Here is a 14,539-nt window from a genome sequence, read left to right as displayed (position 1 = left end):
ACCATTGCATCCATGTTGCAGTCCACTGATCGCTTGTTCGGTCTGCTGCTTTCCCTTTGTGCAACAATGGACACTGTTCATTCCACTTTGAACAGAATCCCACCTCCAAAAAAACACATCTTGGACAGAAGCCCATTTTATGGAAGTGTCCAGATAAGTGGAATCAATGTGCCTCACTGTTTGAATGCCTAAAACATCAGACTGGAGTCTGTCTTTTGGCGGTCTGATGTCAGACCAACAGGCAGACCTCATTGAAAACGCACGTTTTTGAAGTCTCTGCCAAAGACAGAATTTTTTTGTCTTTATTTTGATTGATTTGGTTTTTTTTAATGCCTTAAGATGAAATGGCCCATACTGAATGTATCAATCCATTGTGCTTCTCTTCCTGTGCAACTGTGCTTGTACCACCGGAAAGAGATATAGAAACAACAGAAGAGAGAGAAAAAGAAAAAGGAAAGGGAAGGAAGAAAAAATACAGTCACAGTACTAGGCTACTATAGGCCTACTATATGGGAGGGCAAGTGAGAGACAAAAAAAGGGGGAAAAAAATCATCATTGAATAGCAGCATTCCAACAGTAAAACAACCAAAGGTCTGTCTTATACCCGTTTCATTTTGACATTTTACATCCTTTCATTAACATGTTGTTGGACTTGGTTTCCTGCGGCCACCTTGACTGCTCACAGCACTGAAATGTGAGATGGAGAGAGCAGGCCTGGCCAACTTGATTAGGGGTGACAGTCTGTGTGCATTGATTCCCTTTGTTCTCCCAATCGTTTTTTTTTAAAGACAGGTCCTCCCTTGCACGTTCAGATGATCAGTCGATGCTTTTAGAATCTTTTCCATACCTCCCTCCATCGGCCATGTGGAAACCATCACAGGTAATTGTTTCTCATCTGTCCGTGTAGAGAGAGAGAGAGAGAGAGAGAGAGAGAGAGAGAGAGAGAGAGAGAGAGAGAGAGAGAGAGAGAGAGAGAGAGAGAGAGAGAGAGAGAGAGAGAGAGAGAGAGAGAGAGAGAGAGAGAGAGAGAAGCAGAGAGGAGGCATGTGATATGAGATCTGCTTCCTTTTATAGGGTTCTTTTTCTTTGCCTTCGGTCTTTTTATAACACACGTCTGGGACTCTCTGGGTATCCATGCGTTGCGATGGGTGGCGTCATAACAATCGCCTTTCCACAAGAGCAGAAGAACCAGACCACACATGTACACAAACATGTTTTATTTGACTCCGACAATATACAACAACAACACATCAAATACTGTAACTGGTATTGCCTCTGAGACTGACGTCGCTTCAACAAAGACTTTCAAAATAAGAGTATGTGTATGATTTATATACATTCATAATGTAAGTAACATAATGGGACTTCTGTCTTTCTTTTGCACCTGGAAATGAAAACGACCACAGATAAGACAAGACAGAGAAAATGAAATAAAAAAAGGTGAACAAAATGCTGTTAAACATCTTTCGGAAACTTTGGAAATGTCACCTGTGTTCCCATGTAGCCTCTTGAGTGCTTCTCATTGAAGAGCAAGAGACTGTGACCGGCAGGCCCACAGCTCCTGTCTTAATCAACATCATACAGCACTGCAGGGCTACACACACACACACACACACACACACACACACACACACACACACACACACACACACACACACACACACACACACACACACACACACACACACACACACACACACACACACACACACACACATACACACGTGCACGCAAACATGTACGCACAAGTGCACGCACACCACTACTCCCCGCCATCAAACAGGCGCATACGTACACACACAAACACATACACACACATTCTCCCTCTCTCTCTCTCTCTCTCTCTCTCTCTCTCTCTCTCTCTCTCTCTCTCTCTCTCTCTCTCTGTCATATACACTCACACACACACACACACTGACTCCCCACCGTCTCACTCAGAGGCTTGAGGAGCTGAGCTCAGCAGGAGCCTGGTTATGGCCACTTGGCGTGTGTACAGCGCGATACAGGTCCTAATGCAACAGGCATCTATACGTGTATATAAGGACATGGCAGCGTTTTGAGAGAGCAATTAGGCGCCTGGCCCTGGTGGCTTGATGGCCCAATTCCAAAGCAGGAAGTTCTTCTGTGGTCAATTTGCAACACTTGCAAAGCAACACATCGAAAATAAAGGGAGGTCAGTTATGACTAATGTGTGGTTTAAAAGACCAAAAAAAAGAATAACTTGTGCTGTGGTGAACCGTTCAAAACCATGTCTTATTCTCCCAGCAACCTAGCTACAACAAAAAAAAACGTTACACAATCTGTAGGCATATATAAAACAAAAACTGTTCAAGTGCTAAGGGTAATGTTATTTTTCAAAAGAGAAAAGACTACATAGTGACACATAAGTCACATTTTATAAACATTAAATGCACTATTGGAAAAGGTAGTAAGTAAATTCAGTCCAGCTGTAAATGTAAGCAGTCATGTTCTGTTCTGTTCTGAGAGAGAGAGGGAGAGAGAGAGAGAGAGAGAGAGAGAGAGAGAGAGAGAAAGAGAGAGATAATTCATACTGAGTAGGAATTCATCATGTGTTGTCTTTGGCCGTTTCGCAATACTGTTTGATTGAGCTTCATTGCACCGTGTTGAAATACTGAGGAGTGGGGAATGGCCTCGAGGGGCCCACACAAACGGCCACACAAGACAAGCTAGCTGTCTGCCGAGACGTGGCTGTGGTGCATTTTGTCACATTTTGTGTTGTGCAGCAATAAAAAAAAAATGACGTTTATTCTTTGTTGAATACTATGTGCATCAAGAGAGCCACCCCTACATGTGGCTTTTGTTCCATATAGCAGGGCTCCATTCAAGTATGGAAACTGCCTTGTCGGTCATGAAAACTGAAGAGCAAATCAGATCCCAATTTCATGTCATTTTAAAAAAAAAACATGCTTCCACTGCGTCTCTTTACTGTTTTAGTATATCAATCTACCTTGGCTGTAATTTTGCTGTGTTTGGGGTTAAGACTCAAGCTTCACTCTCGTGACCACTGCAAAAATGTCCCATAAAGAGGAGGGAAGGCACTTCTGGCAAAGCATTGCATAACCAAAATTACCTGGTTTGGAGAAGGGAGAGGGGAACTAGAAAGAGGCCTAGCATGTGGTAACATTGTAAAATTCAACATTTAAGACCCCTAAGTACCGTCATGCCTCGAATAGACCAATGATGACCAATGGGCACACATACTCTAAAACATGCACACACACACACGCACGCACGCACGCACGCACGCACGCACGCACACACGCACGCACGCACGCACGCACGCACGCACACACACAAGCACACGCACACGCACACGCACCACAATTTAATCTGTTCACATCCATTAGACATGCACGGCACTTGTTCCCACTCATTCCCTTTGCGAAGCTCGTTTCTCTCCCCCAACCAGGTCACCGCACGTTTACTGGCCTTTTATTTTGGTTGGATCTTGTTGGCAACAGATTCAGGGATTCGTCCTTTTTTTCTTCTTCCCTCTTTTTGGTAGCACCAGCCAATGGCGATACCGACTCTTAAACGACAATAGTTGACCCAGAGGCCCCCAAGTGGGGCTTTTTTGTCACAGCCATGCATTTCGAAAACTGTCACATCGATTCACGTGCCGTGGACCAGGAAGTGCGGAGGTCTTTGATGCACCCTCCCTGGCCTGTCAAGTCACGCTGCTGCCACATAACAAGTTAGTTCATTTTGGCCTTTTCCAAAAACGAGACACACACACACACATCGGAAGGGGGTGTGAGCAAGGCAAGTACTGGAATGTGGTCGCGGTTGGTTTGAGTGGTTGGTGGGTCTGCTAGCTAGTGGCGGTGATGCTTTGTGTTTCGGGGGACAGTGTTAGGGGTTACACGTCACCCCGGCGTCCTCCACGTGGCCGCAGTTGGTCCGACCCCACCCAGAGAACTTGCACTGGTGGATGGTGTCCTCGGTGCCGTCGCAGGCCACGTCGTCCATCCAGATCAGCCCAGTGCCTAAGGGATAAGATGAGATAAGATAAGATAAAACTTTATTGTCTGTTACACATGAAACAGAAAATTGTCTTTGCCATGGCTCCAGTCATTCTCGCACTACAGGTATGCTGAGGCTGGATGACTGGAAATGTTCATCTTGTGTTGAGTAGGGCTACGACTGATGGGATCATTAGTCTGACATTAACTGCTATACAGTGGGCAGCACATGGCAACTTTTAGGTTTTAATGTATCATTTTTTGTAGAATGAAATGAGAGAAGAGGAGATAATACACCAATATTGTTGCTAATTGAGTAATTTCTGGCCGTGTTGATGAAACCTGACCTCTGATCTACCTCAATGATCCTATTTCCTCTGTTGCCCCCCAATTATTTGTTTGAATGTTCAATGCACAGTATGAGCCAATGTAATAAGTTTAGTGGCTCCAGGCCCACCGACAGGGGGGTATAAACGGGTATGTTGTCCCAGGCCCAGGGAGATAAGGGGCCCAGAAATCGCTCCCCATTACATTGTATGTATTGGGTTAGGGGCCCTTTCAGATGTCTATGTCCTGGGCCCACGAAAAGCTGTCAGCGGCCTTGAGTGGTTCCATCACGCAACTTTTGTCTCGTCTTATCTTATCAGACGTCTCTTTTTACAACACAATGCAGCACATCTGTTACGTATACCGTATCGGTCCAATATAATTATGTCATGGGTACGTAAATGAATGTGCAATGACGTCTACTGACATTTATTGGCTTTCGGAGCAAACTTTTACTTTTCAAAACTAGTAAATAGTGGGCAACACTGAAGACCACAGTGAAGCACAGCAAAGCCTGAGTAGCCTAACAAGAGCGTGTGGTGCTCTATTTATTGTCCAATTCTGGCTCCAAGTTTTTTTCCCTTAGCTTGAAAAATAGGTTCAAGCACCATATTGGTCTAATGACAAGACAAAAGCCATTTTTCGTTTTGACAAATGACATTAATTAACAAGTATAGTAAAAAATGTCATAAGTGCAAACATTTGTGGTAGAAACAGTGGTTTTGCTATCATAACAGGAACATGAAATGAATAATCGCAAGTTTCAACCACACAGTGTTTGCACATATATCGGTCAATCAGTCATTAATCTATTACCAACAGATAAAATACACATTGTGGGCATGGAGGGAGAAACATTTTGATTGCTGCCATTATTAAATGTTCATAACAATGATGTGCCAGATTGCTGATGTTAAATAACAATTTAGACATGGTATGACACTGTTTGTCTAAAGGTTGAAATCCTTTCTGGTTATAGGTGTTTATGAATCTCCTGCAGTCCTTGGAAAGCCTGAATATGAGTCATATCTGGCAGAGATGAGAGGCAACTTGGTGACCCTCCAAAATGATCCTCCCTCTTTCTCCCCCTCTACCTCTTTCTCTCTTTCTTACTCTATCACTCTTTTTTTACACTAAATGTTGTGCAGGCACCAGACAGGGCAGCCTGGTGCCATCCAAAGGACACTTGGCCTGCATGGTCGAAATGTTACTCTCTTTTTTTCAGTTAAAAAAACGGGAAGTCAAGCAGTGGACTTTAGTTTTAGTGTTACTTGATTTATTTCCAACACTCCAACATTGAGACAGGCAGGATCATCTCCCTACGAGAACATTTTAACAGCCATTATTAATTAACTAAGAAATTTGCCTGTAATCCATCCAGAAGTACTTTCCAGATCCCCACTGAACATCCCTACGTAGCTCTTGACAGCTTAATGAATTGGTTTAGTAAAGTCCTGTCTGTCCAAATCCGCTTGTTGAGATGCCACAAGTTTTTTCATTCTGTTTATGTTTCATGAAGACTGAATCAGTGGCTTTGCTGTGAGGTATTATATTTCTGACATCTTCAGTAAAATATTCTGCTGGACTCAGCACTCCTACCTATCGTTTAAAGCAGCATTAAGTTGTTCTTTTCTGCCAAGATGAAAATGTTTCCTGAATCGTGTCTGTGGTTGATCAACTTGTAACAGGGTGAAAGGCACTTGTGAATTCCTTTTTCCGCTCTCCCCAGGCAGTAACCGCACTCAGCAAAATTTGGAGGAGTTGACTGTCTCTCTGTTATTTGCAATGAAAGATAATTCCTCTTCAACTGAGGAGGAAAACTATGTACAGTACACGTGGCAAATTATTTATTGGCCGATAATTATCTTTTTATTTTAAATATTTAAGTTTTGGTGCTTGTAGAGGTTGTAGAGGTTGTTTTGACTTGGGACTTGAGTATGGCAGCTCATACAGTATTTAGGGAAAGAGGGGGAACGAAGATCAGAGCTCTGATGAATTCTCCTGTCCTAACACTGGGGTGTGCCAGAGAGTGCAGGGGGTCAGCGTAATTTTGTTTGCGTTGAGTTTGTGAACAAAATTCTGCTTGCGAGCACTATAATTAGGCCAAATCAAAACCAAATGAAAAGATGTGTTGGTCCTAAAGTAAAGTCATTGCATTAATGTCTCAAGCAAGAATCATTGTACTTAATCACTTAAATCATTTTAAGGGGGGCTTTAGGTGAAATAGGTTAATAAGAACCTCTGCATTAAAGAGCCACACAGTAGCTGCTTTCCAGAGTGTCACGAATGCAGGACTCCTCCAAGGGAATACCTCAGTCAACTGTGTCCAAATAGCATACTGTGTAGCATGGTGCAACACTGCTGTTGATTTGACAGTGTACTGTATGTGTGTGTAAAACCTTTGGACTTTATTTTTTCCCCCATGAAGTGAACAGCCTTGAAGTTCAAAACTCACAGGAACCCAATTTTTTAACAACTCTATCAACATAGCAACATATCAACAATTCGAACGCCCAGTCTTTCTTCTATCAAGACCTTTTTGTGTAAAGAAGAAAAGAAAACTTGTCCCATGCCAAAATATCCCATTTCAGGCTGTTGAACTCTCTACCTGTTTCCTCAAGGATCTATCGCCGCTATCGTCTCTCCACCATCGGAGTGCTTGCAGATGTTGAGTGTTTGTCCACCACACCCCCAATAGGGCTATTAGCACATCAAGTGAAGATCCAAGAGTCACATTCAAATCTGAAGACAGGACCACCAGTGCACTGTCCAGACTCCCCACAGCCAGCAATCCCACTCTCCAGCCAAGGACGGATTACTGCATGGGCCTGCAGGGCCAAGGTCCAGAGGCCCAAGCGCCAAGGGGGCCCTAGCCCAAGACTCTGTGCTACACCCCCCCCCCCCCCCCCCCACACACACACACACACACTTCATTACTGGTCTGTTACCACTAAGTTGAGTTAGTCACATGGTCTACAATTTGAGTTCCCGTATTGTGTTAAAATTGCACTTTATACTACTGTATTTTTTTTCTCAGGGGAGAAACCCCTAAACACCCAAAAACAAAGCCTCTTTTATTTAACATCTTTGCTAAAACGCCTTTCTTTTGGAACCGCACCATGTCATAGACGGGGGCCCTTTCTCATTGTTTGGCAAAGGGGCAGATGGAATCATGATCTGTCCCTCTCTCTAGCCAGCCAGCCAGCCAGCCAGCCAGGCTTCCAGAGGCCGCCCTGCACATGAGTCTGTCCAGTGTGGAAGGGAGTCAGGCAGGAGGCTGATCTGGGCTCAAATGTGCGAGCGAGGAGCTTTTTGAGGACCAGACTACACAGTTACTCACTGATCCATTTGGATGTATTTTTAACCAACAACATAAGGATCCATATGCTTTTTATACTCCTTATAAATGCACAAAATATATAAATATTTCTTTTTATACAGCAGTAAAAGTATCCGCATGGTATTAGTTTGTCTTCAGCAGTATTCTGTGCAGATGATCAAAGGACATTTGTTTTCCCTCAAGAGTACTGTACTGTTGTATATTAACCCAAAAACCACTTATATTAAAAAAAAAAACACACTTGTATTAACAATTAATCAAAGATGATTGAGGTAGTCAAGTCAACAGCTCACAGTGACACTCATTATAGGACCCATGTGGTCACGACTCAACTGCCCTTCCTGTTCAATGACAAAACACCTCTCCACAGCTTCTCCATTCAGCTCAATGACAAACATCTTAGACTGCATGAAAACTGGCAGCACTTGAATCATGTGACCTAGGCCTGACTTGGGCCTGTCATGGGCCCATGAAGGCGTTTTACAACAATATAAGTAGTTTCATGTACAGTATAGCAGTTTTTTTCTTTGCACACAGATTTCCAATATTTTTCTGTCAAAATAATGAAATCCTTTTGAAGTTGGCCCTACAGTAACTTCTGAGGGTGCATTGGAGGTAACTTCACCACCCTTTCAAAATGTAATGAAAGATCAGGAAAATATTTGAATACCAGGTAGATATTTGAAGGCTAGCCTACTGTGTGGATGATTTTGAATTAAAATAAAAACAACTGTTAGTAGTACAGCTATAGGCTACTTGTATTACGTTCTACAATACAATATCCTGACCTAAAGGAACATCCCCGTCACTTCAAAAAACTATCAGTGACATCATACTGTAGTAATTCATCATTTTTTATCACCCTTTGTACGCACTGTCAGACAAGCCCTTGCCCCAGCTGACAGTTTGTTTGCATGTTTTGATGACAGAACAGTCTCTATGGCAACATCAATCTTGCTCATCCCTCATATTCATTTCCAAAAGTGATCCACCTCAGTGTGTTGTAAAATAAAATACCTCATAAAAGCACAATTGAGAAAACAAATGGACGGTCAAGGCCATCTCCAAGATCCATAAACAGTCTGATCTCTGTGTTGGATCTGACATTTAGAGCACGTCATTACGGTGTGATGCAGCAACAGTTGGCAGCATATACCTGTCTGTCTCTCCCCTCACTTACAGCTGTACATCACTGTACAACACAACGTTGTTACAACACAGTAGGTGCTGTCTAGCCCTGGCGCGCACAGACATTTTGAGGGGAAATTGCTGTGGAACTTCTGGCTGCCTTATTAGGCTATAAAGGGATTATATCGAGGCAACATTATCACACGCTTTTAATCGTCAAGCATTTCTAGACCTTTGTGAGACAAGTTAGTTTTATCCTACCGATGATGTGTTGTTGCAATGGTGACCCTGCGTTTTTGTCCAGGAGGGCAAAGGGGCAGGCGCTTCAGCACCACCTTGCTCATATCTGTGCGTGCCATGCATGTTATGATATGAACCTGAAAAGACTCAGCATCCTAAGCGTCCCTTGTTGTGGACCTACAAAATGCTCCAAGGGCCTACGTATGATGTGCTGGTGTAGTTTTGCCTTGATGGTCCAATATGAATTCTCCACTTGAAGACTCACCCTGTCCAAAGCGTCCGGTCTTGTGGACCTCCTTGGCTCCGCGGAAGCCCAGCATCCTGCAGACCACGTCTCCATCCTTCTTGTCCCAGACGTCGTCACAGATGGTCCCCCAGCGCCTCTCGTGGAGCACCTCCACCCGGCCCTCATGGGGACCCGAGCCGTTCACCAGCCGCACCAGAGTCCCCTCCACTGCAACACACACACACACACACACACACACACACACACACACACACACACACACACACACACACACACACACACACACACACACACACACACACACACACACACACACACACACACACACACACACAGAAAAGCACATTAATGCATATACATGGACACACACACACCCACACCCACACACAAGCACAAGGACATTAACACACCTACAGGCCCACACAAATAATCAGACACACACACATACCCCCTGGAAACACGCAAACACACACACACAAACATATAAACATACCAATGCACAAACGCACACAGAGCAACAACACACAAACACAAATCAGGCTGACTGCAGACCCAGTGTTTCCCATACATTGAGGAAACTATGGCGGCCCGTCATAGTTTAAATTTGGCCGCCATAGTTTACGAAAATGTAAAAAAAAAATATATATATATATTTTTTTTACTTTTTTTTTTTTTTTAAACGATTTCCGTTTTTGTTAAAACGATTTGAATTACGATTTCAGTAAATACATCCTATAGAGAAAACCACAAACTTGAAAGACAGAGGGATCAAAAGCCTAGTCAAGTTGTTATAGTTAACTTGGGTTTGGGAGCAATATAAAAAAAACTTCAGAGAAGGGACAGTTGTTTTACAGGCTTTGTTTTACAGTTGTAATGAGATAGGTGACAGGCCTTCATTGACACAGCAGAGGAGACATCGGGCTGCATATAGAAATAAATGTGTAATGAATGTGAATATAGACATAAATGTGTAATATGTTGTTCAGCCCTTTTAATGGAAGGAATTTTGAAAAACTGGCCCTGTGACCAGCACCCCTCATGTAGAATGTGTACGCCTATGTGTGTGGGGGAAAAGGCATAGCCTACCCTCTTAGACCCTTTTTGTCTATACATTACACACAGTGATCTTAAATTCTTATCTCTGCTCCTATTTTGTTTTATTATTGTTTTCATTATATAGACCCCTGCATGAGGGACGAATGAAACTGTGTTGTAGGCTAAACAAATGATTCACTGTACTGCATTTTTTGACAATGACAATGTTATTATACATGTCATGGGTAAAGTGGGTAGCCTTATTTCTCAAAATATAAATGGCTGAAATGTAGGCCCAGGCCTATAGTTTCTCCATGCGCCAATGTCATACTGTACTCATCGTTTTGCCGTTTTGCATTTACGCTGTGTGAATACACCCCCCCCCCAAAGGCCCGCGTGAGAAGACACCGCCCGCCACCCCCCCCCCCCCCCCCCCCCAAAAAACAAAAAATCCCTGCTGCCCCCATAGTTTCCAAAATTTCTGTGGGAAACACTGAGACCTTTTCATCCAAGGCACTTATAGTAAAAGGCATGCCACGTGACAGCCATGAAAAATGCTTCCAAAAAAGTTTTACGGGGCGAAAAGTCACATAATCCCTCTCAGGTCAACCACGCTGGACTCAGATAAACGTTCCCCCAGGGCGTTTATGAATTGGATCATGCTTCCAACTGAGAGAAGATTTCAGGCATCAGGGTTTTGGATAGGAGTGCTCTTTTCGCCACAGTACTCCACAAAGACGTGGGGAGCTGGAGACGTAATGGTGCAGGGCAAGTCATTCTACGTGGTTAAGTAATAAAAAGGCCTGCGTTAGAAGTGAGCATCTGGTGTATAGAGGGCCTGCAGATACCGTAACTTGTAATTAAACCTGAGAGCACAGCAGGTGAAAGTAGAATGAGTCCTTGGATACTACTTGGATACTTTAAAAAAATCCCCAAAGGCAAGTGCATTAGTGATGAGGTCATCACACAACGATGATTTTAAGATGTGCATCTAAGCTGTGTTTATTCAGAGCACTGAAAGACAAATGAATGATTTACAACGACAATTTATCTGTCACTATCTCTCTCTCTCTCTCTCTCTCTCTCTCTCTCTCTCTCTCCCGCTCTCTCTCTCTCTCTCTCTCTCTCTCTCTCTGTCTCTCTCCCGCTCTCTGTGTCTCTGTCTCTGCTCCCCCACACTTTTTTGGCCTATTCATTTTCTTTGTATATTACCTGGTATATCGCTACGTGTGGTAGCCTATACTGTATATTGGTCAATGGTCAGCATGCCACATCACCTTTGATGTACCTGCTAACTGGGGGCTCTTGAAAGTGTAATCACAAAGATAAAACACTTGCCAGTTTTTGGCTCTCGATTGACAGATAAGTTTAGCAGGCAGAGGTGTAATAATTGATCACTGGCTCCGTACCAGACACCAGCACTACATCACTGAGGAAGAAGAAGAAGAAGAAGAAAAAGAGGAATCATCCAGCGGTCTCCATTCTAATCCCATGATACACTGTGAGGCATATGGCGATATTAATTCGGCGGTTTTGTGGCGGCGGCGTTTTTTTTTCTCAAAAAAATCAAAACGTAAATCCAGTGGCGGAACAATTGTCCACAGGGCCCTAGGGCAAGACACTTATCGGGCCCCCTATATGACCTGTCAAGATCACAATTGGGCCCCCACCACCAATGCAAGAGTGCACCGGGCCCAGGGGCAAATGCCCTGCCCGCCCTCCCTATAGCTCCGGCCCTGCGTAAATCAAACGAGAGCGACAGGCCCTTTCGGAAGAGCAGAGTGCAGGAACATCCTGCAAATGAATCGCAGATGCTGGCCCATGGTTGAGCCTGAGGAGGACGGGCCAATCGGGCGCTGATTGGAAACACATGTTAGTTGCGGAGCAGCGCAGCACCGAGCAGCAAGGCACAGTGTAGTGCGGTGCAGTGTGGTGCGGTGCACACAAATAGATGCTTCCACGCTCACACTTGCATTTGCCACCCTGATCTGCTCCACTTTGCTCTTGTTAAGGATTAGGGCAGTTACGCCTTAGAGAACACCGGCCTGTTCCAAGGATAGTGTCATGAGCTCAGTAGGCTACTAGAGCGCTTGAGCGCGCGTCTATCTCTTTCTGTTTGTGTGTGCACGTGTGGCGATGACTGGAGTCCTCCCATGACATCTGGGCTATCCTGGCACACAGCCCAGAGTCACCATCTCAGCCCTATACCAATCCTTTGGTCTTCAGGTTAGCACATGTGGCTATACCTAAGGAGTGCGTGGGTGCGTGCGTAAGTGTGCCAGTGTATGTGTATGTTTATAAGCAAGTGATTGCAGACATGCCGTATGGGTATACAGTACATGCGTATCTATGTAAAATTGATTTTAGATGGCCTACAGTAACAACAATGTGTGTGTGTGTGGATGTGTAAACGTAGGCCTATTGAAGTCTAAAGTGAGACTGTGTGTTTGTGTGTGTGTGTGCGTGTGGGGTAGTGGGGTAGGGGTGGGGGGGTAGTGTAGTTGTGCTCCCAAGTCCGGAAATGTGTGTGTTATTGTGTCCATGTGTGTGGGAACAAGTATTTGTGAGTGTATGCAAGATGGGAGGGTGTCTGACTGTGAGCGTGTCTGAAGGAGCGGTTGGAAGATTGAAGAGCGAATGAGACTGTGCGTGCGTGCGTGCGTGTAAAGGACTATTTGAGTGTGTAGTATGCATACATGTTTCATCACACCGCATGGTCAAGGACAGAAACCAAATTGTTCAGCTGACGGCTACAAGCCGGTGTGACTAATGCTCGGCATTGGAGCGGAGAGCAGAGCAGAACACTCCGAGAGGCTTCGCGCAGAAATCACTGACATGAAATAGCTGCTTCAGGAAATTCCCCTCCATTCCCCTCCATGTGAAATCTAACCCAGCTGGCTTTACCTTTATCTGGAAGTGGCCTGCTAGACCTGCGCAAAGTTACATGTCCATACGTCAGCACGGATATATTAACTTCAGCTGGGCAAAATAAAGTAAACACAGATCATATCCGTGTGCTCGGACATGCTAAGCAGTATGTGCCCTGTGGTGGTTTATTACCACACTGAGTCGCCATACTCTATCCCTGCCTGTGATTGGTTAAAAAGGTCGTCCAATGGAAATGGATGCAGAAAATAACAGTAAAAGAGGGGGGGGAATGAAATTTGTAAGTGAATACTTGACAGAGACTGATCACACATGTTTACTTCACGTGTGCTTTACTGGGGTGTTCTACTGTAGCAAGACCGTGAGCAGTATATTCGTGTCTCACACGCTATAGTGCAGGGGTGGGCAAACTCAGGCCCGGGGGCCACACACCGCCCGCTGAACAATTTCATCTGGCCGTAGAGCCTTGAAATCTTGAAATCCAAAGCAATGCTCTCACTTGCGTATCATTCTTAAAATGGCTAGGATTTTGTGGCTTTGAGATGAATCCATGTTATATCTAATTATTATATGGTTGTGACGTCATCGGTCGAATGCTCCATTCATTTCAACGGGGCTCCCCAACGTTCGCACGTCTGTTATATATCGATAACGGACAGGTTGGTCTATAACAGACCGCTGTCAATGGCAACAAGACTTTTCACTGCTAAAGCGACTTTTCAACAAGACTCTAATCAGCTGCTGTGATAGACAACACCTGTTGTCCTGGCTACCTAGCTGTTGCCTAGCGGTGTTCCACAACGGCACTGTTTTGTTTTGCGCAGCAACAATCTTTTGACATTAAAAACTATAATAGACTTAACATTAAATAGGCCTAAAGAAATGTCCCCGCCATGTGTGAATCATTTAAGTATATCCATATAATAAGCGGGTTAACTTTCGGCGAGTCGGTCGCTTTGTGGAATAGCAGCACTTCAGAGTTCCGCTCCGCGTCGGGGTCTAAAGATTCTCTCTGTCGTGCTGCTATTCCACGGTAGCGACCTTCTCACCGAACATTAACGCTTACTTATTACAATGGGCAGGAGTGTAATAGCCAGCAAATCATGTCAGTGTACAGTGTTTTAAGTGGGGGAAAAAATAGTGGACCTTATTTTTTGTTATTGACACGGGGAAGTTGCCTGTGACATCTGGCACTTCAGTCAATAATCTCAATCCAATGTGGCCCTTGAGTTAAAACAAGAGCCCAGCCCTGCACTAGTGAGGCAGCAGCTGCTTGCCCTGTCCCATGAGTGATGCTTGCCATTTCTATGTAGGCTACAACATCAAAGTCTGCAGGGTGTGCCCACACTCCAG

At 44.4% G+C, this 14,539-nt stretch overlaps 1 protein-coding gene across 1 annotated transcript in view; it reads right to left on the bottom strand.

Moving 5' to 3' along the window:
- Positions 1-1,202: 1,202 nt before the first annotated feature.
- scara5 (scavenger receptor class A, member 5 (putative)) overlaps positions 1,203-14,539 on the bottom strand; it is a 97,648-nt gene continuing 84,311 nt past the window's right edge. The window contains exons 8-9 of the mRNA XM_063222754.1: positions 9,284-9,472; positions 1,203-4,007 (exon numbers count right to left, since the gene is read on the bottom strand). Coding sequence (XP_063078824.1) covers positions 3,874-4,007; positions 9,284-9,472 — 323 coding nt within the window. The 3' untranslated portion in view covers positions 1,203-3,873. The remainder of the gene's footprint in view (positions 4,008-9,283; positions 9,473-14,539) is intronic.

Source organism: Engraulis encrasicolus, chromosome 18 (genome assembly GCF_034702125.1).
Source record: "Engraulis encrasicolus isolate BLACKSEA-1 chromosome 18, IST_EnEncr_1.0, whole genome shotgun sequence".
Taxonomy (NCBI): Eukaryota; Metazoa; Chordata; class Actinopteri; order Clupeiformes; family Engraulidae; genus Engraulis; species Engraulis encrasicolus.
Note: the sequence above shows the minus strand (reverse complement) of the source record. Positions and strands in the feature narration are given on the sequence as shown.